Source organism: Coturnix japonica, chromosome 2 (assembly GCF_054131305.1).
Source record: "Coturnix japonica strain WE chromosome 2, WE-NBRP24, whole genome shotgun sequence".
NCBI classification, from domain to species: domain Eukaryota; kingdom Metazoa; phylum Chordata; class Aves; order Galliformes; family Phasianidae; genus Coturnix; species Coturnix japonica.
The window spans coordinates 119,696,087-119,723,135 of NC_140664.1; the positions used below are offsets into that span (position 1 = coordinate 119,696,087).

At 41.7% G+C, this 27,049-nt stretch overlaps 2 protein-coding genes and 1 long non-coding RNA gene across 8 annotated transcripts; all 3 read right to left on the reverse strand.

The window, feature by feature from the left end:
* Positions 1-777: 777 nt before the first annotated feature.
* Positions 778-6,311, reverse strand: LOC146762137 (uncharacterized). The gene is made up of 3 exons (XR_014943065.1): positions 5,859-6,311; positions 4,952-4,995; positions 778-911 (listed from the first exon to the last, which is right to left on the reverse strand). It is a non-coding gene; the product is annotated as an uncharacterized LOC146762137 (long non-coding RNA).
* Positions 6,312-7,544: 1,233 nt separating this feature from the next.
* On the reverse strand, positions 7,545-14,613 carry CLDN12 (claudin 12). 3 transcript variants are annotated; one of them, XM_015853372.3, is made up of 4 exons: positions 14,484-14,613; positions 12,723-12,808; positions 12,449-12,515; positions 7,545-11,552 (listed from the first exon to the last, which is right to left on the reverse strand). In XM_015853372.3, exon 4 carries the CDS (start codon positions 11,528-11,530, stop codon positions 10,793-10,795), a length of 738 nt encoding a protein of 245 aa, XP_015708858.1. In that variant the 5' UTR covers positions 11,531-11,552; positions 12,449-12,515; positions 12,723-12,808; positions 14,484-14,613; the 3' UTR covers positions 7,545-10,792. The 3 variants fall into 3 exon arrangements, with proteins under 3 accessions (XP_015708858.1, XP_015708857.1, XP_032298994.1); XM_015853371.3 differs by lacking the exon at positions 12,723-12,808; XM_032443103.2 differs by lacking the exons at positions 12,723-12,808; positions 14,484-14,613 and adding an exon at positions 13,815-13,870.
* Positions 14,614-14,834: 221 nt separating this feature from the next.
* Positions 14,835-26,910, reverse strand: GTPBP10 (GTP binding protein 10). 4 transcript variants are annotated; one of them, XM_085538626.1, is made up of 10 exons: positions 26,705-26,910; positions 25,937-26,130; positions 25,757-25,848; positions 24,964-25,108; positions 22,617-22,690; positions 20,832-20,884; positions 17,579-17,686; positions 17,261-17,338; positions 16,757-16,880; positions 14,835-15,840 (listed from the first exon to the last, which is right to left on the reverse strand). In XM_085538626.1, exons 2-10 carry the CDS (start codon positions 26,074-26,076, stop codon positions 15,623-15,625), a joined length of 1,032 nt encoding a protein of 343 aa, XP_085394752.1. In that variant the 5' UTR covers positions 26,077-26,130; positions 26,705-26,910; the 3' UTR covers positions 14,835-15,622. The 4 variants fall into 4 exon arrangements, with proteins under 4 accessions (XP_085394752.1, XP_015708856.2, XP_085394754.1 ...); XM_015853370.3 differs by lacking the exon at positions 26,705-26,910 and adding an exon at positions 26,509-26,632; XM_085538627.1 differs by lacking the exons at positions 14,835-15,840; positions 16,757-16,880; positions 17,261-17,338; positions 17,579-17,686; positions 26,705-26,910 and adding exons at positions 18,931-19,410; positions 26,509-26,632.
* Between the last annotated feature and the right edge of the window lie 139 nt (positions 26,911-27,049).

Sequence of the window (27,049 nt, forward strand, 5' to 3'; positions counted from 1 at the left end):
ACAAGCATTATCAAAGGTAAACAACTGCTCACGTAAATAGAAGTAATTCAATAAACTGCAGCTAATGAGTCATATGACAGAGATGTAGAAAGTCATGACACAGAAAAACTGAAGACAGAGTGGTTGCCCTTTCTAATAGAAGACCTAAATTGTACTGAACAAAATTATCAAGTAGAAAATGGAAAACAGAAGTCCTCAGAATAAAATAAGGTGCTTGAAGTATAGCTAAGCTATACTGTCTTTGGACAACTTTGGACAACTTTACATCCAGCTGTCTTTGAATGTTAAGGACACTTAAGTTTAGATCAGTCAGAAAAGACCTTTTAGGTTTGGTTTTATTTCTTCTCCAAGAACATCTGCTTACAGGTACTGAATACTGAAATATCACATCTAGTTCAGAAGGTCTCTGAACCACACTGCCAGAAGCCATGTGTGATTGCCAAGGAAGATGCATTATTTGAGATGTGTTATTTGTTTGCCTCATTCTGACACTTCTTCCTTGGGCATCTGATGTTAACTGCAGTTTCAGGCTAGATGCTGAGCAAAAAGTGCCCTTGCAATGACCCTATATAGCTGTTTTCATTCATTTTCTTCACTTTTCCCCAAACTTCTGTTATATTCCATGTATTTTTTGATTAAATGCACAGAATTGTGTTTGAGGCAGGGTGGAAGCCCTCTAGCTATTTTTTTTGTATCTCAGTGTCAGGTAGTTTTAAGTACGCAGTGAAGAATGACTTCTCATAAGACAGTTCAAGCCAGACCTTGTAATTTTGCCTTGAAATGCTTCTAGCGTGGTAATTCCAAAGGAAGTGTCTCTCAGCTGGAGCAAAGAGTGATGGGAGAAGAGGAAATTAAAGAATTTGCTGAGGGCTCTTTGGAAGCGTGGCTATATCCATCTTCTCTGCTCTATCCTTTTGGGGGACAAAAGCATTAATATAATTTATGAACAGCTTCAGTAATTCTCTCACATAATAATGAATTAGTTTTTTTCTTGATTAGGTAAGCACTCCCTTGACAGACATAAATTCCCAGAAAATGGAGAGCAGAAGACATGAAGAAGTGTTCTAACAGGCACCTGGGTTTGGAACAAGCATTATGTATTTAAATTATACACAAAAAGAAAATCTCAGAAAATAAACAAGTATTTTTTTTTCCCCATCATAATTCCCATATTCATTTCAAATGATATCACTGACTTTTCTGCCAGCCCCACAGACACTGCCTGGGAGCTCGAACCAGGTTTCTATGAAAGCTGTTTCAGCAGCAGCTCTGGCTGGGGCCCCTTTTTGTCATCTCTGCTTCAGTTCCTGCTATGTGTTAGAATGGCTGAATGTGCCATTCACTCAGTAGCTGAACAAAGGACTGATCTGGCTGTTTTTAGATGGTTTATTTTCCATTATTACCACTGATAACAATCTCAGAAATTATGTAGCAGTTACAAAGTCTGTGTATGTTCAGTTGATAGCCTTAGTGACAGTATTACTGCACCACCCCGAGTCTGCCCAGCTTGTCCTATTACAGTGTACATAATTAATTTAGCTGATAAATTCTGTAGGCAATTAGAACATCACTTTGTTTGTTTGTCTGTTTACTTTGCATTTTTGGTCTTATATGCTTTGGTAAAAGGTATCTGAGCAAGAAGCTGTTTGGTAGGTTGTTTTACTTTGCGCACAGCTGAAACACAAATGTCTCTAGGTTGCAGTTTGGTGGTTAGGTCAGCGTTGTCCCCACAAAACTAGTCTGTGCTTCCCTCTACCTGAATGCTTATACTTACATGCAACAAAAACAATGCTAACAAATACATTTCTGCTGTCCTGTAGTGAACTGATGCTGTTGAAAGTTTGTTTTTCAGGTAGATCAGTGGTACCCCCTGTCTGGGTCACTGAGCACATGACCAAGTCCTCGTGCTGGTGCAGCAGAGAAGGAATTGAGGGGACACAACTAATACCCCAGGGAGGAAGAAGGACCTCTTTAGTTTTCTTTCACAGGACCAGCTTAAATACACATTGGTTTGATATTAAGGCTTCATCGAAGCCATGCTAGAAAGTATATACGAGCTCTAGAACTTTGTTAAAGAAGGTGCTAGGATTAAATACATACAGACCTGAATGTGTGCCATCCTTATGAGGATGTTCAGATTTCAATAAATGAGATTTCACAATTCTTTCCTTAAAACAGGAAGCGTTAACAATGCTATTTTATAGAGGAAAAGCCCCACAAGTTATTTCTCAAGGTCAAATAAAATAGGATTTTGCAGGTGAAAATGACCACCATTCCATAAATAATCTTCGTTGAAACAGAACTCATAGAGATCCTAATAGTTCGAAGTAATAAATATCATAAACAGATGAGCTTCAGTCCTGCAGATACATATTTCATCAGCTATCTTCAGGGATCAGAACAATGCAGTATAGGGACAAATTGATATACTTGAGGTTTTGCAGTTTTACTATAAATACAATGACCCAACTAAACTTTCAGGCATACCCTGTGATTAAACTGCCTATTGAAAGGTCTTAATAAATTCAGATGTGATTAGCTGAATGCTACCGGGGCAATTAAAATAAGCCATTCCTCTCAATTGATGTGGATCACTGCTGTCACAGAACAAAGGTTTGTACCCACAGTGCAAAGAGAGAGCCTAGAGGTACATTTAAGATCAGTTCGGTATCTTTGCTAAGGGCACTGGTATGTAGAAGCTGATTTTAATTTGCTTTTCATTGCACAATGCTCATGTGACCACACAATGTTTAGGGAATAAATATACTTTTTAGAGAGTAGCTACATAATGACTCCATTCTCTTGTGGCTACAACAGAGAGATAAAAATGTTAGTCTTGTCAAAAAAAGGCATGTGGTAAAATTTGTTGCCCCCTGACTCCTGCAGCTCACGTTACACATACAGTTCTTATGGCAGAGGACCAGTTGTGAATATCAGTACCAAGTGCACTACTTGACAGGATGGTTCATAGTACTAAATTGTAATCTAAGTGAATTATAGTCTGTTGTTAGGTTTATGGTAACACTGCTCCACCCAAAACAAAAAGCCACGTGCATCCAAGTTGACTGGATGTCAGTAAAATCTGGCACTGCATAAACAGCTGTTAACATTCAGTCCTCCCCGATATTTCAAGCAAGAGAAAGCACTGAATTTTCTGTTACAGCTTGTACTGAACAGATCGGTTCCAGCAAGGCCAACTGATTTATTTTGAAAGCCATTGGACTATATTAACCATGTACAATGAGTGTGTCCTGTGTGATCATTTGTGCTTCTGCAGAAACTGTTTCCACGCACCATTTACTATCATCCTATCTGCATACAAGTTTGGTCAGCCTGTGGAAGGACCAGCTTCTCACCCAGGATGTTAACTGACAAATTTGGATGTAGGATTTTGTCTTGGCTCTGTAGTTGCTGTGTGAGGAGAGTCTGCAGGACAGTCTGAAATCCCCACCCGAAGCCCTGCTGCAAACAGGGGTCTGTCACCTTGTCTCACTCAGTCCATTGTCTGTCCCCAGCTGTGCCTCATCCATCCAGGGATGGGCTGAGTTGTTCCCGAACCACTGGCAGGTAAATGACTTCAGGGCAATGTGTGCACACAGGGACATCCCTAACATCCAGCTACACCACATTATGACTTAAAGACAACTTGACTGGCGCCCATATGTCTCACATACAACTTAACATTCCTCAACTGCAGCACCTCTGTAATTGAAAACTGTGCTGAACAGCATTCATCCAGCTATGAAATATGATCAGCAACTTGTGACTGCCTGTGGGATGCATTCTGCATTGTGGTTTAACTAGGCCCAGGCTTTCCCTGGGCATGTGTCTGTAATGCCACACGGATCACAGTGCCTTGGTTTCTGCTATTTAATATTGCCATTGCTCTCTAAGGAAACCTATTTCCAGGATACTGTGTTTTTCCCCAGAATAAGTGGAGTTACAGGTGATAGGTAATAATATGCAATTACCTATGGACTTAATTGCATGTTTTACACTTTTAATTGTTTTTGCTTTATTAAATTTCCTTAACTGTAGCTGGAGCAAGAGAGGCTTTGAAGAACTACAGGCAATTGGAGTTAGGGTAAAACAGGAGCATCGTGAAATAGAAAGGCCCAGAAGAAGAAGGATCTTGTTGCATTTCAACAATGAATAACTCCACTTGATTTAAGCCATTAGTTTAGCAGACTGACAGAAAATATCCCTCAGTTGCCATTTGCCAGCCCTTATCTAACTTCTGGGGGATTTCTTTTGCTAAATCTGATAAAAATCAGCTAACTATTTAGTGTCAGAGTACGGGAGAAGAATTTCACCACACAGCTGCTTTCATTTAGATCATTTTCTGTACTGTGAGGGGTCCAGATTTTCCCTTGACAGTTCACAGTCTATTACACGTGACTTAATGTACTGTTTAACTTGGACACTGGATCTTGCTTTCAACGCAGTGCATTTCAGCTTTCCTTTACCCCCTGCAACACACTCAGATTGGGTCCAGAATGCTAAATATCAGTACTGCAGTCTTTAGAAAGATCGTATCTGTCTCAAATAACTCTGTCCTGTTTACTTTCAACATAAAGTACTGATAGAAACTTCTAATCAACTGGAGTAATTCAAGAATTGAATGACAACACACCTTGCTGTAGCTTGAATCCATCTTCCCCTGTCTGTCCCCCTAATTCAAGAATAAGGTGCATTGCACAAAACTCCTGGCCAGTAACTAGGCATGGATACTAATTCCACATCAGTAACTAGGCATGGATACTAATTCCACATCACCGAAGCGAAGAGATCCTTCTTATTATATCATTTGCAGCATAAAATTATCGTATTTAAAAGCAGGAATGCAGCACCCATCACAGAATTGCTTATGCTGCAGATCTGACTGTAGCACTTATTACACCTTTCTCCTTTGAAGGAGCTGAAATACATAAGTTGCACAGTATAGGCTTACCTGGACTCAAGGTAGCAAGCTTCTGTTTCAGAACTAATAGCAGTCTGAGCATAGGAATAAACCAAAGAAAACGTGTTAAATTGCTGCAGTAGAGGAATATCAGTAACAAAATAAAATTCAAAATACTATAAAATAGCTCTGGAAAGAAATAAATAAATTCATTTCCAGGAGCAGCCCAGGGAACGTGATCAATTGATCTTGCTGATGTATGGCAGCAATCAAGCAAATCAATACAGGTGTTTGCAATGTTATCTGTGACAGACCACACAGAAGCTTTTGCAGACCATGATGCATTTGAATCTTACTGTAAGTAGGGAATTGTAGCCCAAACAGATTCTGTTCTGCCCAACGCTCAGAATCTCCATCAGGAACTCTAAGCAGATTAGTGCTGAGAGCATGAGAGAATTACAGCTCTCAGCAGACATCTTGGGTGAGGCATGTAGGCTTCAGCAGCTAAGATTAGTGGTTCTCAAGGTTCCCATAACTCCGTGGCTAATTAAGAGGCAGCCACACAGCATCTGAACGCGTACAAGCAAACTAACCGGAACTGATGTACCATAATGAACTATGAGCTCTCTAACCCAGCAAGCAGCTGACAAAAGAACTGATGAAAGCCCCACCAGCACCTCAGTACTTCTAATACCATCGCACTGAGTTTGTTCTGGGAGGATGCAATTCCGAGCCAGCTGTTTCCAGAGGTGATACTTTTAAACACAGGCTGAATTTGCTGGTGAAACATTTTAGCATAGCAATAGAACGAACCTGAGCACTTTATTGCTGCTGAACTGGTTAGAGACAAAGCAATGCAGTAAGTCATCCAGCGTGCTATCTTGAGAGATAACATTAAGCCATTCAGATCAAACCGTAAGCTAATGCAAATAAGTCAATATTCAGATCTGTCACTTACCATATATGGTTTAAAGCAGTGCAACCTTCACATTTAATTTAAAAAGCAAATTCCATAGCGTGGTCTTTCTTACACCCAATAATCCTTAAAACAAAGGTCTCAAAGTAAGGGCTCACGAAGAATCAACCTCAGGCTCCCATCTTGCCCTTTACTCACACATTCCTGCTGTCTTTGTTGACAGTGGAACTCACATGGCCAGGAAGGAAACCTGTGTGAAAGCCTGAAAACTAAGTAAGCAGAAGAGAAAATAAACAGCAAAAGGAGCAAGAAGATGGGATTTAATTACATATTTTTCTCTTCACTAGGGCAGAAGCTTGGACAGCCATCTTGCCCTTGTAGTCCAGCTTCCCAGTTTCACTCCTCCAGAGAGACCTCCTTAACCTTCATACACCCATAGCTCACTGTGTTTCTGTTGCCCTGTGTTCAGCATTTACAGCTCCTTTGAGCTGCTGTGCTCAAAAGACAAAGCCCTATCCCTAACAACCTAATACCCGGATGAGCAAAGAGACAGGAACACAGATAAGAAGCAGTGTTGAAATCAGAAACCATGTGCTTGCTTACCCTTGGATGAGGCCTCTGTGTCTGGTTCAATGAATGCTGATACGGCAGTGGAGCAAAAACATAAAAGCAAACATACAAACCCATTTGCTGCTACTTAGTTGTGGTGCCTGCTCATGGAAGGGATAAGTAATATTACATAGCTGCTGAACCACAGATGTAAACTCAGTTCCTGTGATCTAAAGATAGGAAAATCTGCCCTCAGAGATTTGTTTTCAGTGAGCAAAGATAGGTGGGTGAGCTTATTTGGAATGTTAGTACAAAAATACAGGGCACACCCATGTTTTGGTAGAAGCTGAGCTCTCCACTGAGCTCTGTTTTTGTGTCAGCAGCCGATCAGCCCATAGGCTCACAGCAGCTCTCAGAACACAAAAGGTCTGTCTGAACCTGGAGCGAATGAGGAAGTGAAAGCAAAGCAGCAGAGGATATCCAGGCATTTTTCCACCTCCTCAAGTAAGGCACAGCGCTGGCAGCTGCCTCACGCCGTGTGTATTCCACAAGAATTGTTCTCATCTAAGCCGTACTTTCCCAAACAGATGAATTTTACCACAGTGCCAGTTTAAAACAGAAGCCTAGGGAGCAATTATCAGCAATTCTCGTTATATTCATAGTAACATTATCCAGACCGTTTCGTGAACTTACAGTATGGCATCAGCATTCCCAGTGCTCAGTTTGTGTTTTGTCCCATGACAACGAACCCTCACAGAGCTGCTGAGCTGGGGCTGGAGGAAGCAGCACTTCATTGGGTGAGTGAGGGCTGAGCAAGCAGAACCTACTCAAAGGAAAAGACAGGGGTTGGCTCTGAGGCAAAGCACCGTGCTCTCCCTTATGTCACACTGCTACTTTGGCTCTGCCGTGGCACCGACCAGATTCTGACCTGGAGCCTGCAAGATGGCCACAAAATCATCTAGATTAATGGAAAACACAGAAATAATAAGTAACAGACTTTCAGAAAGTGTCTTTTTTCTTCTTAAGCAGCAGGACTACAACATTAGGGAGCTAAAAATGCAGCGTATTATGTATTCTAAGCCTGTTATCTGAAACTGCCTGAGGAGATTGGTGATCAACGTCAGAGCAGATCAAATCTTTAGTTACTGTCCCCCACAAAATGAAATGAAATAACTGGCATCTGTATGAGAATGTTTTATTAAAAATACATATCTTCTGTTTCACATAAAAAGAACCCACACTGTATGTAACACAACTCGAAAGCCTGGACAGGAATTACTTGGAAACAAAACCAAAACAGATTCCCAAAAGCCAGAGCACCCAACCTTTGACTGCATGAGCTGCAAATTAAAATCTTGTGTTCGAGACCCAGAGTGCCCGTCCAGGAAGGAGCAGCTGCCAAAGGCTGGGGTGCCAATGGCTCCACAGCAGCTCGTCCCTGCCATAGGACCGTGTGGGACTGGGTACAGCAGTTACCTTAGCAAGAGACCCATTGGAGTGGCACTCAGCTCAAGCATTGCAGGTTGGCCACCCCTTCTGTAAACAAGGCGAAAAAGAGCACGGCACTTCCAGCTCACTTCACTGAGGATCCAGTGGCAATTCACGTTAACAGCACTGTTGAAAGAGACTCAGCTGTGCTTTCATGATACAACATGAAGCAGCAGCCTTTTTGATGAAGACTACCCTAACTACAGCTTACACTGGAATCCATTAACTTTTGGATTCCCGCTTTTCATAGATCAGACTTTTGAAAAGACATCATTTACAAAGCAACAAGTTATCAGCTCAGGCAGCAGCAAATACTAATCAAAAGTTTACTGCATATAAATCAAAGTCGGAATGCAAAAGAGTTGTCACAGATGTCTGCTATCTAAACTATACAGAACAAAACACTTGCTGCACTTACAGTCCGAAGAAAGCATTGGCCTGCCAGGCTCTGAAGATATTGAAGATTCAGGTCCTTTTAAGGTCACTCACAGATGTACTCATCACCCCTCCAAGACAGTCACGATGCTTTATAAATTCAAGCTCAAAAAGCACTCCAGACACTGACGATAAAGAGACATTTGCTGGGCAACTCATAATTGAAGCAAGGCACAAAGAAGAAAAGACACTGGAGGAGGAAGCAAAGCGACGTGAAATCACAAAGCAGCAACAGTGTCTGTGGTTAGACAGCAAGAGTAACTCCAAAGCAAAGTTCCATTTCAAAGTAAAGAAACAGTGACCTTGCATGGCATTATACATGTTCAAATCCCATACAAATCATGATCTGATTCAAGAAAAATGATCCTTCATCTAACATCATGTCTTCAAAACTTAACGGGTATAATGTTCGTGCAACTCCAGAGGCCTATCTCTTTAAGGATTCTTTATCATCTACAATGATTACTTAAGACTGTTACTTCACCGAACACATTGTCACCTTCTAGAAGGGCTTTGTAGCTCCACTGACTGTGCTGGGAACTTACAACAGAGAACAGCTTCCCCACTTGGTCCACTAGCTTTGCACAAAGAGATTCCTCTCAATGCAGTGTCACTGCACAGACTGTAACACAACAAGATTTGCCCCAAGGGAGCATTTGTTCATATTTCTACTATAAAGGAAATTAACTGATTTTCAAGACCTTCCAGGAGTTCACAGAAATAAAGATTTCTTACTTCGTTTTTAGCCAATTTGTTCTGAGATTAATGAAATTCAAGTATCTGCTAAACTCCGGAACGCTGCCAATCAAAACAGCTTTCCCTACTGCCGTGATATCTCAAAACACAAACCTCAACTTGCCAAAATCTGATAAAGTCAAATAACTGCCTTAACTGTAACAGTGTCCAATGTGCTACCATCAAAATTCTGAGTCATTTCAAAGTCCATATTGAAAAGCTTTGATCCCACAGGGTTGGCCCACACTGCATTTGAGGAGGTAAAAATGACTTCAAAACATCCCAGGTTGTGAATTTATAACCCTTCCTCATAATTGAAGCTTCCAATAACTCATGAGCTCACATCTTACAGAAAACAGGAACAGGACACCTTCTCCAGTAGGAAGATAGAAGTGTAGGAAACAAGTGGATTTTAAAATGGCTCAGTGTGAAAGGTGTGGAAAAACAAGGCTGAAAAGGCAAAGCCTTAATCAGTAATTGAATAAGCTACAGCATGAAAGTCCTGCAACAACCGCAGACTATAAAACTTCCTGTAAACAGCAGCAGTGAAAAATACACAAACTCATTGTTATTTGTATATACACGTTAAAAAATAAATAGATCTAGATTTAAAAATCTCTCCACAGGATCACAATTCCCTTCCTAGAGAGACACTGTAACAGCCTGATTGCAGCACTCCAAAACCAGCTTTCACAGCCTTCAGAATTCTTCATGGTTTTCTTAATCCATTTGTAGTGACGACGTTTCTCTCCAGAACTGAATAATACTTTAAAGCATTTTAAGCTCATTTGACTTGCAAATCCATCTCTCGGGTCTTGAAGAGTCCAAATAAAATATTTAATCTTTCGAACAGATTTTGTTTTAAATACAAGTTGTCTTTGTTTTAACTTCAAAATAGATCTGAAGAATTCACCAACTTCTTAAAAAAAAGACTAGAAGGAACATTCACAAATGTTTCCAGTCCCCAGCGATTCACAAAACGTTATCACAGCACAGAGGAAAGTTCTCAGCTAAATCACTTATACCTTTCAAAAGCTACTTTGAAAATAAAAGGTAATTTGACACTATTTTCTACTGCAGAGGTTCATAAGCAAGTGGCTTTTTGTGTGTGCTGCAAAACAAAGAGCAGTGCTACGGAACTGAATTAGTCTGACAAATCTCCTTTTTAGTCATCCAGTCTTAAAACACACACGTCCAGATGAAAGCCCTGCAGCCCATTTCTTAATCACCTTCCTGCTCCTGCTAATAACACACTTCTGACTACACTAGGTTATCTTCTCTAACAAGGAACTTAATGAAACTCCTATATCCATTCCCACTGCCTGCACCTGGATAATACACAGCCACAAAAGTCCGTGTACACAGCTCCTCTAATGGGATCAGAACTTAAATATAGTTCATCAAAATAGCAAAGGGGTTCGAACCTGCTTTGATCACAATAAGCAGAAGGATGAACAGATATACAAGACAATTGGCACAAACAGATACTACTGTAGTGTCCTATCCCAGCATTAGCAGCAGCTTTTGTCTGCAGTGAGCTCAGAGGAAAAAGCAAAGAAATAAAGAAACAAAAACTACAAAGGCTGTTCAGGGAAGAACACATGAGAACAGCAGAGATACTTGAGATCTGAAGTCTCCATTGCACTGCACCTTGGGGAAAATGACCTTACAAACGGATTACACCCAATGCAAGGCAGGAGAGAGAATCAAGCCCGCAATTTGCATGGGTTGAGTGAGCTCAACAACTTGACTTCCAAGACTTTGCCTCTTTAAGATGTGTGTGTCACAACAGGAATGTCGATTTCCATGGCAGAAAGGCGAGAGCGCGCAGAATATGGCTGAGAGGCATAGCTGTGCATGCTGGGGGCATGTGAATAGAGGGGCTGCCAGAAGGGGGATGGCAGGCTCTTACATGCACAATACCATAGAAATAAAAGAACAGAAGTGAAAAACAGACCACCAGCACTGGCAATGGCAATAAATACAGAGATGTCAAAGCTAAAGACAGGCTCGTATTTTCTGTTCAGATAATTGTTGTAAAAAATGACCCAGACTGACGGGGTGAGACAAATTGCACATGCGAGGAGGAACAAGAGGCCAGCCACGAGGTGGCAGCCCGCACTGTTCACAAGGCATTTTGCCAGTTTGACGTTGGGCACGCTGGATACAAAGGCTGTGTTACACATGCCAATCATGCAGAGAAACAGAGCTGAGACAGCAGTAAACATACTCAGTGGAAGGGCAAACTGAAGAACACGCAAGTCCAGTTGATCTACCGCCGTGTACCACTGCGGGTCGTATATCACACAGTCTCTGCTCCCGTCAAAGCGAGCACACTTAATCCAGAGTCCAGTGTAAATGGTCACATTCCTCTCGTTCTTGTTGTACGTGTACAGTCTCATTTGCCTCCAGTTTGGAAGTAGAACTGCTGCAAGGAGTCCGGCCACCGACGCCGTCCCACTGAGGAAGGCCAGCACTGTTGCTGCATGAACATCCCTGCAGCCCATGCCTGCCCGCTACAGACGTCTCCTGCAGTTAAAGAGAAAAATTAAATTGAAAAATTAATCAGGAGGTGCAAGGTTGTTGATATAAGACTGATTACAGCTGACTTGTGCTGGCTAAATCAAGTTGGTAGGCAGTAACACTGGCACCTTTCTTGCTTTATACACTTGGGTGGTGATAACACTACCGAGTCCACACTTTAATGAGAGCACAGCCCATTATGACTGCTCAGCTGACAGAGTGCTAAATAAGTCTTCAAAACCAAAAAAAGAACATTTTAACATGCGATTCTATGTAACGCTTAAGTGTGTGTCACTGTGTGGGCTTTTACAGAGGCTACCAGGAGGTCAGTCACTGCGTTAGCTGATTTAAGCTCACCTCTCCTCAACTGGCAGCTCCCCCTCTGTACCCTAGATGCAATACCACAGTGCATGCTCAGTCCTACTATGCTGCCACATAAGTACAAAGGAATTGCTCAGTACCAGCATCATTAGGCCGGGCAGGAATGCATCCATGGGCAGTAACCCACAATTTAGATGGGCCAAATTCAGAGCTGCAAGCTAGTGAAGAAGGCGCTGCTGAGTAAGCTGCAATAATGCTTTTTCAAAAGCAATTAATTCTTCTGCACAACTTCTGCTTTCCAAAGCCTCGTTTCTACCAGCCCGTCCTGCATTTTGCTCGAGTATTTTTGAATGAAAGAATTCTCAGTGCTTCTCATGGGGGTAGGAAGGATAAGATGTAGAAAACAGCTTATTTTTTAGTTAGAGGGTAGGAAAGAAAAGTGCATTTGTATGTACATTACACACAATCCCCCCAGCAGGGGAACCTCGTCCCATCCTGCACATGCTGAAGCCATAATTAGAGCAGCCAAGCGAGCAGCAACAAATCCTTGGTTAAAAGAAGCACTGATTCAGTGTACTCACCAGTGGTGTGTTCAAATCAAGAGGAGCCTCAGTAGCTTTTAGAACCAGGAAAAAGCTGTTACTGGATCTAGAAAACAGAGCATGGAGAGTCAGCATTACGTTTGTTTCATGCAGTGCCAACAACAGTGTTTATACTGCAATACAGAAATATGAGGCTTCAAATATGTTTGCATTAAGCCAACTCCTAGAATTTCCTCTTCCATTTAAAACACAAAACTCAGGCCTGGAAAACAACTACTTCTCTATGGATGTTCTAGGCTACAGAGACACTCACCAAAAAACAGAAGTCCATACAGACACACAGAAGGACTGCTTCAGATGTCGGGCTCCCAGCTCCACTTTCACAACAGGGAGGAAAAGCTGAATCATTTTTCATGTCAAAGAACAAAAGAGAGTCTGAATTGTTTATGTACTTGTGGGTCTCTATTCCTTCCTCTACACACAAAGGTTTGTAGGAAAATGGAACAAGGCAGGAAGCACTCACTGGTGATGGCTTTTCAGTGCCTGCCCAGCATTTCCAGAGAAAGAATCCCCACCTGGATTCTCTTTACACAGCAACACCCAGTTCCAAAACTAGCTTTGCAGGTCCTAATAGGAGAATCATTTCCATGCTAGATAGGAAGAGTGTCAGACCTACAAACACGTTATTGTGCAACTTCAAGGATGTGAAGGTGAGTTTGCTGTGCTAGCCTGCACAGAGATCTAAAGTTCACCTTAAATCACCTGTGTCAATACCTGAAATATAACATTCACATGCACACGGTCTCCTAGGGTGAAGCATCACAGAAACTTCTATAATACCATGTAGGCAAGAAAGGCTTTACAGCATTACTCATGTGACCCTAAGAAACAAACTTCCAAGTCCAGAATCCTCCAATATGAATGCTAGTGTATGAGACACCAAGGGCAGACAACTCTGACATGCACTGCACTCCAGCTGCCAGGTTAAACAGCCACAACTGCAGTGGCTGAATGCTGGAAATGGGCAGGGTACCTTGGCAGATGGCAGAGGTCAGCATCACCATGTTCTGCTCCACTGGAGCAGTAGCAGTTTGTTAACTTTTTCTCCTAGAGTTCAGGACTCAAAAAGTAAAGAAAGTATTACTGAACTGGTGGGAGCATTGCTGAGCAGCTGTCAGTGTGTGCTTAGCTACAACCTAAGCTAAGACAAACATACGGATCTCCCTCTGGAGGTTCACACCCTTAAAAGCATCAGGCAGTGCTCATGAACAACCATAATTAAGTAGAAAACGTCAGAAGGGCTGTGCCCGGCCCAGTCCCTCCCATTACCTGATGGATACCTGTGGTCACCAGCCGCTGAAATGCACACATATAGCACAGGCATGGAACACTCCTCAACACCCACCTCAGGAAGAGCTCCATGTCTGTAAATACAGAGTTCCTCCCCTTCTCTGTTATGGTTTAGGGTACCTGTGTTATTCTCTCTCCCTGGTAGTGTCGAGCAACCATCAGTCTCGGTGGCACTTGGGCACCAGTCCAAGGGAAGCAAGACGCTTTGGCCAGTGCAGGGGAGGCCTTTTTCTGCCTTAGATTTCAGACTCCGGTTTCTCACAGCCAACGCGCCTCACAGCTCTCATAACCGGCTCATAAGAACTACCAGTCCCAGCGCCACTACAGGGACGGATTTCCCCACAGACGCTGTTGTGAAGGTCCATATTTAAGCTACTACGAGTTGTGGCCACGCTGACCACGAGGAGCCCAGAGCTGCCCCGTTTCTCCACAGCTCGAAGCGGCCGATACAGAGTAACCGCTGCCACTCAACGCTTCTCTTCCACAAATGTCCCGCGCGGCTCCAAGTTCTACAATAATCCCGTTCGAAATTAACCCCCGACGCAACAGGCCGGAGGCAGCACCCTCAGCTACCGCACGGGGAGCTTCCAGAAAGCCAACGCGATGAGAACAGCGGGCGGCTCAGCGCCATCAGCCCGGCCGCACGGCGCCCAGCCCGCAGCTCCGCCCGCCCACGGCCGCGCGGCTCCCGGGCACCGAGCCGCCCCAGCTCCCGGCCGCTCACCTGGCAGAACGGGCACCATGTCCTTCTCCTCCCGCCGGAGCGGTCTCTTTCCTCTGCTCCTCGCTGGAGGCCGCGGCCCGTCGCACTGCGGGATTGCGGTCCGGCGCCGCCGCAGTGCCGCAACTACAGCTCCCAGCCGCCCCGCAGCACCTCCCCTCACGGCGGTGCCCGCCCCAATGCGCGGCGATACCGTAAAACGAGGAACATAACCGCACCTCTATCGATTAATTGCATTACGAATAATAAACCCTCTTCCCAGAGACTGCTTTTAACAAGAGGAAGGATTTTTTAACAGAGGAAGGATTTCATCGATGCTCTCACAAAACAAAGATCACGTTAAGAAGCATGTGATGAATTCGGTCTTATTTTAATTGCGATCAATAACAGACATCCTGTATAACAAACGACTTCTATTTTAACTTTTTAATGTGATGCTTGTAAAAAAATCAGCACTATTCCCGAAAACACGGGGCTCTGCCGAAAAGCATCCCTCATTTCTCCACCGCATCTCCATAAAAGGGAGAACTGCCAAATTAAGGCTGGGGAATATAGGATCAGGGTTTATATAACAAAGAAAAGTACAGCAGGCAGCAGCAGGTGTGGAAAACAAACCAGCAGGCAGCAGCCCTGCTTCTCCACGCTCCTACATGTTGCTTTCTTGTGACTACTTATTTGCATTCTCCTTTCCACCTTTAAAAATAACAAAACCCCTCCGTCTGTCAGAGCAGCAGCACTTGGTTCACCTCTGAAGCAATGCAACCCAGAACATTCCTCCGTCAGAGATTTCCTCAGGTACCTCTGACGTCCATAGCTAAAGGTGCAAGTGGTTCAGGTTGCTCCTTTGCTACCTCCATAGGTTTTATTTCCTCTGTTCATCCAGTGTGGCAAGCATTATTTCCAGGGTTCATCAGCTGTAAGGCAATGCTTTGAGCTGCACTTTGTTCTCTACTTAGTTCAGTCAGTAGCCAGCATAAACCTGAAAGACTGTTCCTCTCAGCACTGTGCTCTAGCTAAGCACCAAAAGGAACTGAGGCAATGTGGTAGAGAAGCGGGCAGCGGTGGCAGAGGGTCTATAAGAAGATCTATTTAGCAGTGAGTTCATGAATGTACAAAAATAGCTTAAAATCTAGCGAGGAATGCTAGCCTTTATTCATTTGTTCTCCTGAAGTGTGTAAAAGTAACAGTTTCTTTTTCCGATATGCTTCATTCTGCTGCTCTGCTTCCTCATCCAGTGATCTTCTTACACATGCTTTTAGTTCCTCGATCCCTTCTCCGGTATACGTAGATATAGGAATTATATCTCTGAAATCAAGTGTGTTCTCAGGAATCACTTCTTCCTCTAGTAAGTGGAAGAAGCCTGAAAAATCACAGTCTGAGAGTTAGTAAAAGCTCACACAGTGAATCACCACAAAGCCCATTGCATTTAGAAAGTAGACTTTCATCAGTTACAACAGAAAAACATAACTGGAACAAGCATGGTTAGGCCCTGGAACAGGCTGCCCAGGGAGGCTGTGGATGCCACATCCTTGGAGGTGTTCAAGACCAGGTTGGACGGGGCCCTGGGCAACCTGATCTAGTAAAGGCATATGTTTAGTGGCCCTGCCAGGCAAGGGGGTTAGAACTACATGATCCTTGATGTCCCTTCCAACCCAGGTCATTCTGTGATTCTGTGTGACCTTAATAAATAATACATCACTGTCACAGAAGACGAGTACTAACAGCCCTTGCATTATCGCATATTACACTCTCACAAGAGCCATATCCTTATTTGAAGCTGCATCTGAAGAAATCCCAAGTTGCAGAACATGCAAGATATGTGTAAGAATCAGGAAAGCTTAAAACCATCCTTCAGGAAATAGAAAGGAATTCACTGCAATGCAACAGCAAAATGGACCTGCATAGGACTGCCCAGAATCTTCATGTGCCTCAGACAGAGTTGTGTGATAAACTATATCCATCAGTGTCTCTAAGGGGATCCTAAAAGGTCACTGTTTGATACTCAGGACACCTACACTAGAAACTAAAATGAACTCTCCCGTATCGTAGCTGAGCAAAGTCTTTCGGGATCTCTGTTTTAACAGCAAAAGCAGCACTAAAGGCACACAAAACCAGAGCTCTATATCAGAAATTTGTTTTGAAACATACATAGTCTGTGACCCTGTGAAATAGTAAATTTAATAACCAGTTTCCACCCAATTTCAAACAACCTGCCAATGCAGAGTTACTCCAATCTTATTAGATACATTAAAGGTAACTGTTGAAAGTTAATTTACCTTCTGGATTCTGTAGTTGTTTCATAAGTTCATTCAGGTTATCTTTCGCACAAGGCAAATCCATTTTATTAATGGCAAGAAGTGCAGGCTTTGTTAGAAGTTCTTCATTGTACAGCTCCAGTTCCTTAACAAACAAATACATTTGCTTGAATAAGTATTTGTAATTTAAAAAGCGCTGCTTCAATTTTACATATACTCTCTCATTTACTCCATAGTCTAAACAGTTTCTACATCTAAGCAGCTGTAAGGGTTGCAAGAGCTGCATCTTTTCACCTTCACTTGACCATGATAAACATCCCAGATCAATGAAGGGACCAGTAAGCTCAAAGTAAAGAAGTTTTGTCAGACTGTTAAAGAATTTATCACTTATGAGAAGCTAAGCTCGTTAATTGATCCTTGTATTGTAATCCTAGAAAACAAACATTTGAAATTTCTTCATTAAAACTAATGCTTTCCTGGCTCAATGCACAACTACAGCTGAGAGATAGGATGATAAGAAGTTACCTTTGTTAGAAGCAATACAGTTTCAAAGGCTGTTCTGAACTTGGTCTTAGTAGAGAGCTGAAACCCAGAAATATCAACCTGAAAAAGTTACAAGAAACAAAACAAAACACATAAGCTTAGTGTTATGAAATTATGCCACAGTATCAAGGCTCTGTCCAACAGCTACTCTGCCATACAGCCTCTGTGAACATGTCCTCATTCCTGGGCAAACAACAGAAGGCCACACCAAATGAAAGCCATAGCATACTGCAATGAAGACACGTTTTATTTACTACCTTGTCTTTGATTTCAATACGCTGTAGATTTTATTCAACTTACAACTAAGAGGAGCTGTTTGGTTCTTTCCACGTGTTTGAGAAATTTGTGCCCCCTGCCCTTGTTCATATGTGCACCTTCAATCAGTCCTGGGAGATCAGCTACTAAAATCTGGGGAAACAAAAGTTTCAAACAAAAGATTTCCAATAAGTTGAAAGCGATTTTAAACTATTCACATCTACTACAACTTCATGTAAACAATATAATCCAGACAAAAACCACAAAGAATATCTACTGTCAGAGGCTCCTTTTACAAACACGCACTCCTTGGAATTGAGTGGGGGATCAGTTCTTTGGCACTACACACTGGCTTTTTCCATACATTAAAAACCCATCATCAGAAATAGATTTAAACACAACACTACTATTCCACAGTCATCTTGCTCCTCGTGTTTTCCCCCTGTTTATTTATAGCTGTCTACAAAGCAGAGGCATAAAAATGTCTCCGCAACATTTACCTGAGAATAAAGCACATTCTAGAAACCAGAACCACACAGAATTCAAACTGTGAACAGAAAAGAAAATGAAGTCTGTTCCTCTTGGCTACAGGAAATTGTGATGTCAAATACAAACCCACTTAGCACTGCCCCCCTGAGCATGAGAAGCAGCAAGCATTTATCTTCTGCTCTCCAACTGAAATGAGATTTTTATTAGTATACCAGCTGCCAACCAGAGCCCAGCAAGAACTGCCAAAGTGAACAGGAATCACTGGTTGGGAGGGCTATGTGCAGCTGTAAAAAAGAGCAGAATATTAAGGAATCCCACAGCTACCCAGTAACTCAGAAGTCAGGACACAGAGAGAAGCAAGGGCAAAAGTAAGGGCTCACACCTACCTGACAGCCATTTAGACAGCAGCTCAATTCACCTAAGCAGGGTTCAAGGCCAGCACACAATACAATTTCCAGCATGTAATCTACTTTCTGCTATGAGCAAGTTGCACTCTCCCTTACCAGCCCCACCAACGTTTTAGCTATTATGCATTTCCCAAGCACTTCAAGCCTTGCTTCAGAATTTCCCATCTACAGGGACAGGAGATACAGTTGGGTGAACTGCAGATTTGTGAGTAAAAATAGGGAGAGAATAACTACCAGGCTGGAATAAAACCACCCGCTTCCTGACATGATGCGTTTGGTTTCATGGCTTGAGTTGTCTTCTAAAAAATATTTTTATAGATCTCAAAGAAACTCAGATTCTCTCAGAACAGCACTTGGTTCAGATATTCTGGTACGATACGTGAAAGGTTCTGACAGCTTTCATGATCTGGTGCTATGAGCTGAACCTCAGGCTCATGCTCTCTACTTCTGTATTGCTGTGTATCAAGGTCCTTTTGCAAGCAGTGCACAACTCAAGTGGCCTTTACTTTTTTCTTCTTTTTTTTTGTAATGTACTAAAATAAAACAGGCACTGCAATGTATTGCTTTAAAAACCTCAATGTTCTCTAGGAAAATAAAAAGATACAGTGAACTAGCCTCCCCTGAACGATACAGGACAGCCACCTCACACATTGCTCTTAGCTGCTCCTGCTGTTTTGTTTTCAGCATCGCAATACTGCGAGCCAAATTACTTCCTCCCACTCCCAGATGCTCAGTGCAATCACAGCCACTAGTTCCCTTGGTTTTAGAACAGAGGTATGTTGCCCGTATAGCTTTTATATAGCACCCAGCACTGATGTATAAAAGCCATGAAATGCAGAATCAGCCGAAACATAAAGGTCATTGGAACTGATAAACCAGCTGCAGAGAAGAATGGCAGCAGTACAAGTAGCTCTCCTGCTCAAACATAACACACCAGTAGAAGCAAGAGTTCCTGGTTCATAGCAGGCAGTCTTCCAAAGGCTACAATATAAACCAGCTTATTATTTGCAACACAGTTTTCTAGGATGTTACCCGTAACCAGCAGATAAAATGAATAGACAAAAAGTTTCCTTTAGGTGCTTGAATGTCTGTAGAGATCTGCCCACTTCAAAGGAGATAACCATTTCCTGAGAGAGCTGCGCTTCATATATTGCACAGACTGATGGGTTTGTCTCAACTTGAATACTAATCGACTGCAAATCTGCATGTTTTTAAAAGCCTGGCAAATTACATCTCCTTCCTTTAGTACACAATGATGTTGAACGTTGGTAAATGGAAATTTCAAGTATCAGCTACCGAATCCCCCTAAGATTATTGCTTCTGAATGGGAAAAGAAGAACTTGCCTTTCCACATCTGAAGGGTAAGCTTTTCTGGTTAACTCACATGAAGTCCACTTATGCATTTGTCTTTTATCTTTGAAGTGATGATCTCAGTGTCACACACTTAAAAAGAAAACTACATCAAAGATTCAAGCTTGAGGAACTAAAATGTTTGCTTAGCCCTACATGGTCCAACTCTGTAACAAAATCTGGTAGTAAGAACCTTATTTTGCATTGGTTTTTCTCTCCAGTGTTTGAATCCTCGGAAAGCATTCAGAGCACCACAGAATTACCTGACAAGTTACCTGAAAATGGTAGGTAAAACTGGGATCACAAAAAGTGAGGCAGTCTGCAGCTACCACAAGGGGAACTGGACCCAGCCACCTCATAGGGATCACACTATTCTGGCTGCTTATGCAGTCACCCTCACTTCATTTTAATTTAGCTTTTTATTTAGAGTAAATAAGAAGTTAACCCAGAAAGGCAGAACAGGAAGTCACAGTAACTGCATTCCATTTCATTCACTCCTGTGAATCTGTAGCTGCTGGACAAATTTGCTCCTATTTTGAATTGATTCTGAGAATAACTCATAAATCCCTGAGCTCTCCACATAGTCCCAATGTGCCTCTTGTGAGTAAAATATTAAGTTATTCTTTGAAACATTTAATTGGCTCCTAAACTTAATAGGAGTAAGCTAGGACAGAGCAATCTTATTCCCAAACATAAACCCATCACAACTTTAAGATCATAACACAGGATTAGAATCACACAAAAAATGCAGAAGAAATGAGAAGCCATTTATTAAAGTGACTTCAGACCAATTCATCATGATATGATGATATTACTGCACTTGACTATAGAACTATCTTCTTATTACTTGTCTTTTTAAGATTTTCTCCACAATCTCTATTTAATCCATGTAATTGTCTTACGTGTGTGTATATATATATATACACACATATACACACAGATGCTCAGAAAACTCTACTATTTAAGTTTCCATTTCTTTTTGGAGTACTGTTAAGCAACATAAATAACCATTACACACAACTTAAACAACCAGAATAAACCTTCATACCAACCTGTTTAAAATCTTCATACATGATCTTTCCTAGCTCAGGCTGTATCGTCGTAACTATGACAAGAGGGAAAAAGAGGAAGGGAAAGAATCAAAACTGTTTTAATTACTAAAAAAAGAATCAGAAATGGTTGGACTCAAAAGGGTTATTCAGAGCATGGAATGGCTGTCAAATTAGGCAATGTAAGTGAGCTAGGATTCTTCTTAAAAAAAGACAATAGAGAACCAGGAGCTACATGAGTAGATCAGTAGAAATTATCAGAACTCAGATCCTTGTACAGCTCTACTATAAACAAAATATGTGACAGCAAACTCAGGACACACACAAAAAGAGGGAGATGGTCTTCAAACATGCAGTTAAAGCTTCAGTACCCCTTGCTAAAGACACATGGATACTCAAAACAATCGCTTATGGGCAGATCGGACAGCTACATTGAGGATTACTAAAGATACATAAATTGTATACAGCTCAGAAAGCCCCTAAATCACAAATGTAAGCACATACAAGGGAGTATCCGGAGTATTTATTATGTACTTCTCTCCAATCATCTGCTTTTGGTTCCATTCAGAAGGCTGCTAAACATCTCCAAAATTGTATGGTTATCATTTCTTAATGTTTCCACCTATAACAATTCTATTGTCTTAATGATCAGAACCATCAAGATTATTTTTGGACATGCAGAATGTTCCAGTGCCATTGGCAGCTTTTAAGTTGACTGTCAGGAAAACATAGGCTCTGTAGTCATGCTATCATCAATGCTAGGTATAATCGTAGCTTACTTAAGAGCAACTTTAAAACAGAAATGCTGGAGACAGAGAGATGGAGTAATGGAGATCAGGAAGACCAGGAGGATCAGTGTGGTGGTTTTTTTGTTGTTCCATTTAATTACTTGCAGAATTGATGATGATGATGCAAAGGCCTGATATTTTTATCAGTAAATCCAGAACTAAAGTCTGGAAGAAAGGGAGGGAAGGCAAACATCTGCAGTCTTCATCTGGGAATCTATTATAGTTACTTCAAAGTGTTATTCACCACACGGTTTGTTTTGCAAGTCATCTGCTTAATTAAATAATTTGGACTAGCCTCCAAATTTTCCTCTGTAATATCATCAAACAGAAATCCATCACATGGACCTCTCCTCATGCATGAGTCCCTCCATGTGATTACTGGATGTCTCCACAGATTTCAACACTTATCTATTGAACACAAAGCATCTGAAGAGACAGTGGGTGAGGACAACATCTTTTCACAGGTAGAACTCTGGATAAATGATCTATGCAAAATACAGGCAGCAATAGCACAGCACGCTGAATTACTTTTTAGTTAAAGAATGTTCAGATGGTTAATCCTTAGGTAATAATAAAGTGTATCTTTCAGTAGATAGACTCAAAACCAAAGCCTTACTCTGTTGCAAGAACAGGTGGTAGCTATTTCCAAAGATGCTTATGCAAAAGAACACGATGCTGTACATTCAGTAGACTGAGGGTGCTGCTCCCACAGAGTCTCAAAGGAAACAAAAAGGAGTGAGACTAAAATAAGTAGACCTCGTATTAACAGCTTCAAGCACTATGGAGGTGTACCTGTGAACAACTGAGGTCGTAAAAGGAACTAGTTACTGAAATGGCGACCTATTGCTAAAGGTATTTGATACAACTCATAATCTGTGTAACAAATTTAGCAAGCAACGTGATTATCTCCTATTCATTACTATAAACCTGTAAAATTTCATTATAAACCTTCTTGCTCTGATGAAATATTATGGCACTAAAAATAAGAGTGTGAACTTACAGGCGTAACTCGCAATCTCGGGTTTGGCCTGAGAAATCTTGCTTAGCAAGGATGATTTTCCTGCATTTGGAAACCTAGAGGGAAAGTCAGGATTTATACAGTGAATAAACACATGTGATTATTGTACATTTTATTACCCAACATACTGTATCACTTTAGTCAAACTCAATGCTATAGGCTCATTTATGACCTTTTCACACTTTTCTTTGAAACAGTTACTTTCTTTTTTATTTAAACCAGAACTGAATTATTCATATATATATATATATATAATGTATTATTATATATATATATTATATGAAGGGCTGCAGGAAGTGAAGTACGCGAGGTACCTGCGTAGATTTATGGTAACAAAGATTGTATGAGTGATCCTAAAATTTCCACTGCTTACCCATGGAAAGAGAAAGCTCCAGGAATCTCATCAGGGTAAATACCTGAAAGGAAGGTGCCAAGAGAATGCAGCTCTTTTCAATGGTTGCCAGTGCCAGGAAAAGCAGTGGGCACAAACTGGAACAAAGGAGACTGAACACCAGGCAGTACTTCTGTGCTCTGCAGGTGACAGAGCAGTGGTACACACTGCCTAGAGGCTGTGGGGCATCCTACTTAATCACCCCAATATGGGCACCCTGCTATGGGTGGCCCTGCTTATTTTAAAGAACTGTCTGAGCTGTAAAGGACACGACAGTTGTGATCCCTGTCAAACATGAAGTTGTGGTCACAGTCCATAGTTTTTTTCTTATAGCCACCTGCTCCACATAGGAGTCCACACAAGACTTATATTCCACCCAAGTTCAATTATTCAACACAGTGCTTCATTGCAACAGGGATCAAAAGAAACTGATTATTGGTCACAAAGATGTGGGTACCTCACAATGTGCCATACAAAAAACTCTGCACTCTCCACCTGAACCCACACACAATCGTAACCTGTTAGCAAGGACAACTAATATGAAAAATAAGACTAATATTAAATTAAGGGGCATTATAGAGGGGCAGTTAGGATAGACTGGTAAAGGCTTCCTTCAAAAAAGATCAGAGACACAAAGACTCTGTTAGAGCAGAAAATTATTCAGGGTAATTTTATTGCTCTGTGATATTGAAAGGTGCCTTAAAGACAGCCTGAAAGGTTACTTCAGTCATCTCCTCAAGCATGTATTTTGATTCCACTGAGGCACAATATCCTCTTTGAAGTTTAAATTGCAACCTACACCACACATCACAACGTGTACCCAAACTTGAGGGCCCTTTTCTCAAGCCCAGACATTTTCAGACTTGATTTAATAGCAAACCACTTACAGATCTACTGAAGTAAAAATAATGAACTCTACAAGATCAAAGTACAATCACAAATCAGAGGTTGATTCATGCTCTCAACAAGAAAATAATCATCTCCTCCAATTAACTGGTATTTATTTCATGATTTTTAAAGGGAAACTATTAGATAAAACACAAGCTAAAAAGTAGAGATCAAGAAGCACCACAGAACTCCTGTATTTTGCATAACTCTAAAACCAATATATTCTGTATAAGTTAATAACTGGAGATCACTTGAAATTGATATAACTAATATTTCTGTTATTAACGGGGCTACTAAGTTATCTGTAATAAATAAATAAGAAAAAATCTGGCTGTATTCAGGGTTCCATTCTATGAGGGGACACACAGAATAAACTACTTCAGCCTGACACCAGTTGCTTTTACTTTACAATGTTAATAGTTTGGGGTTTTTGTTTTTTATGAATAGGGACCAAAAGGGAAAAATAACACCAAGCAAACCAACACTTATACAACTGTAGTTTGCTAAAAGCTCTGTCCAAATAAACATTTACCTGCATTGTTAATAAGCAGCAACACTGAAAAGCACCAGTGCAAAAGACAAACCCTATAGTTCTAGCCTGTAATTTCTTCCTTCCCACATTCCATGCTGTTTATTAGGAAAGCAGACTATGTAGCCTTCAACAGTTTCTTTAAGGCTACTACTGAAAGGATCCACTTATGCCAATACCATAAAGCGGAAGAACCAAGATGGATACTGCCCTTGGCTTTGTTTTGTACCTACTACTCAAACTACAAATCTTCACTAATAATAACCTGAAAATCCCCGCAGTCGCTAAATTCACGTACATTAAATTGATGACCATGATTAATGAAGAATAACCAGTGTTTTCCAAATTTTAGAATTAATTTTAACCTATTTTAAACCCTTATTTTTACAAACCTGAAGTAATTGCAAGTTATAACGACACTCAAACTCCACCAGTGCAATTTCTTTCAGATCCCTTTAGAAACGTACTGCTTTATTTTTGATGTCAGTTCTCGAACCACAACGCGGAACTGCAGCACTTACCCAACTAAGCCCACATCGGCTATAAGTTTCAAATCAAGATGAACAATTCGTCTCTGGCCTTTGCAAGGCAAGAAGTTTGTAACCAAAGAGCCACCGAGACCTCCCCGAGCTGCCAGGAATCTCTCTCCTGCTCTGTTAAGTTCTCCTGAAAATAAAACAATTAGTGAAAAGGTGTCATTCCCTGCGATGGTTCAGGTGTGATTTCCCATTTCAATGAAGAAAGAATCTTCCTTGCTGTTTTACAAAGAGATATCTCTATTGAATGGATATATATATATATATATATATATATATATATATATATATATATATATTCTTCCTGGTTATCAGCAAGCATTACTTCTTCTTATTATTATTTTTTAATAATAAAAATTTTAGATAACCTGAAATACTGACACTCAGCAAGGACCTTTATTTTTTTTAAGCTAAGTCGTAATTCAGTAAAGTCAGTGAGACACTTAACTGAGCCTAAGTACATCCTTAATCCAATAGTAGATCACTATGGCTTCCAGCCATAGGAAACTGTTGCAACAAGTGTTTTTCTGCAGCATACAGTGATACAAATTAACTATTACTAATTTCTGGAAGGGGTCTCTGCCAGTCCAGCAGTTTCTAAGTTAAATTTTTGTCAACTTCTGTTTGGCCAACAAAAACGAAACAGAACAAAAATAAACAACCAAAAAAAGCAGCAAACAACACATATGCTGAGAGTTGTGTAACATAAGTTTACAAGATGCTATTGATAAATGACATTATCTACTGGGGTCTATTAAATCAAAGCAGAAGTTCTTACCAAGCTTCTTCCCATCGTCATCAAGAACTGAAATCCCTGGTGGCACGTGCACTTCACAGTCTTTCCCTTTTTCACCTTTCAGTGCTTTAACACTGGGAGAAATTAAGGCAGGCTGAGTAACTACAGTGTTTTGCTACCCAGGAAGGACAGATGTTAACAACTATCACCAACCAGACGAACCTGCTGTTGGCTCCTGCTCCAGCCACAAATCGCTTCTGTGGGTACCTCGCCTTAATGCTCTTTAGGGTCGATCTTTCCTGGGCAATGAACCAGACATCGCCTCCTCTCCCTCCTTCCCCTCCCAGTCGGGGATAACCCATTCCACCTGTTCCTCCTCTCACATACAGCCGCAAATCATCAATGAAGTTCCCATACTAAGAAAGCACAAAGTTTCACATCAGCATTTCATCACAGAATCACAGAATGACCTGGGTTGGAAGGGACCTCAAGGATCATGTAGTTCCAACCCCCCTGCCTGGCAGGGCCACCAAACATACACATTTACTAGATCAGGTTGCCCAGGGCCCCATCCAACCTGTATACCTTTCATTTTAGAGTCACTAGATAGAGGGTGGCTAAAATGCCTCACACAGCACTACTTTTCTCTGGCAATTAAGTTCTGAAATAGCCACCAATTACCCCCCCTTCCCCCCCCCTCTCTCTCGCAGTACCGGAGCCCCAAGTCCACAGCAGCCACGCCGAGGGCCACACAGCCAGCAGACCTGTCCTATCCCCGCCTGCCCCTCACTGACCCTCCGCAGCAGCGCTGCTCCGCCCCGCACCATGCTGCGGGACACCGCCTGCCCTCAGGCCCGGCGTGTGGAAAGACCCGATCGGATCAACCGCCGGCAGCCGCCATCACTGCGGCGGCGCGGTGAGGTGAGGCCGCACTACGGCTGCGCGGCCCTTCCCGCCCTGAGGGGGGTTGTATCCCGGCTCAGCTCTCACCTGTTACGTGATGAAAAGAGCGGTTTATAAACGTGTGTTGCGCCATGTATAGTCTCACTAGCACAACACAACGTTTATCCAGCGCCCAGGGTGCGTCCCATTGTCATCCCAAGTCTGGAAAGAAAACTCTCAGGCTCCAAAGTGCTGTTAGAAATCGGCGTGCTGTTATTCCTTCACAACACGTACCCGGTGACTTGACAAACGAGAGCGCCCTCTCAGAGTTCAGGTTCCACATTGAAACAGTTAAGACATACATTATGCAGTGCTTTACATACATATTCATTCTTTTCCAAAGACTCATTAATATATGCTATATATATTAATGCTATATGTGCATTAATATAT

Excerpts from the sequence above, each read along its gene's own strand:
- CLDN12 (XM_015853371.3), bottom strand. The coding sequence starts at position 11,530 with ATGGGCTGCAGGGATGTTCATGCAGCAACAGTGCTGGCCTTCCTCAGT.
- GTPBP10 (XM_015853370.3), bottom strand. The coding sequence starts at position 26,541 with ATGGTGCGGGGCGGAGCAGCGCTGCTGCGGAGG. Across the intron at positions 25,109-25,756 it reads TGACGATGGGAAGAAGCTTG|GAGAACTTAACAGAGCAGGA; the intron begins GTAAGAACTTCT and ends TTTTATTTTCAG. Across the intron at positions 16,881-17,260 it reads CTGTATTGCTTCTAACAAAG|GAACTGGAGCTGTACAATGA; the intron begins GTAACTTCTTAT and ends TTGTTTGTTAAG.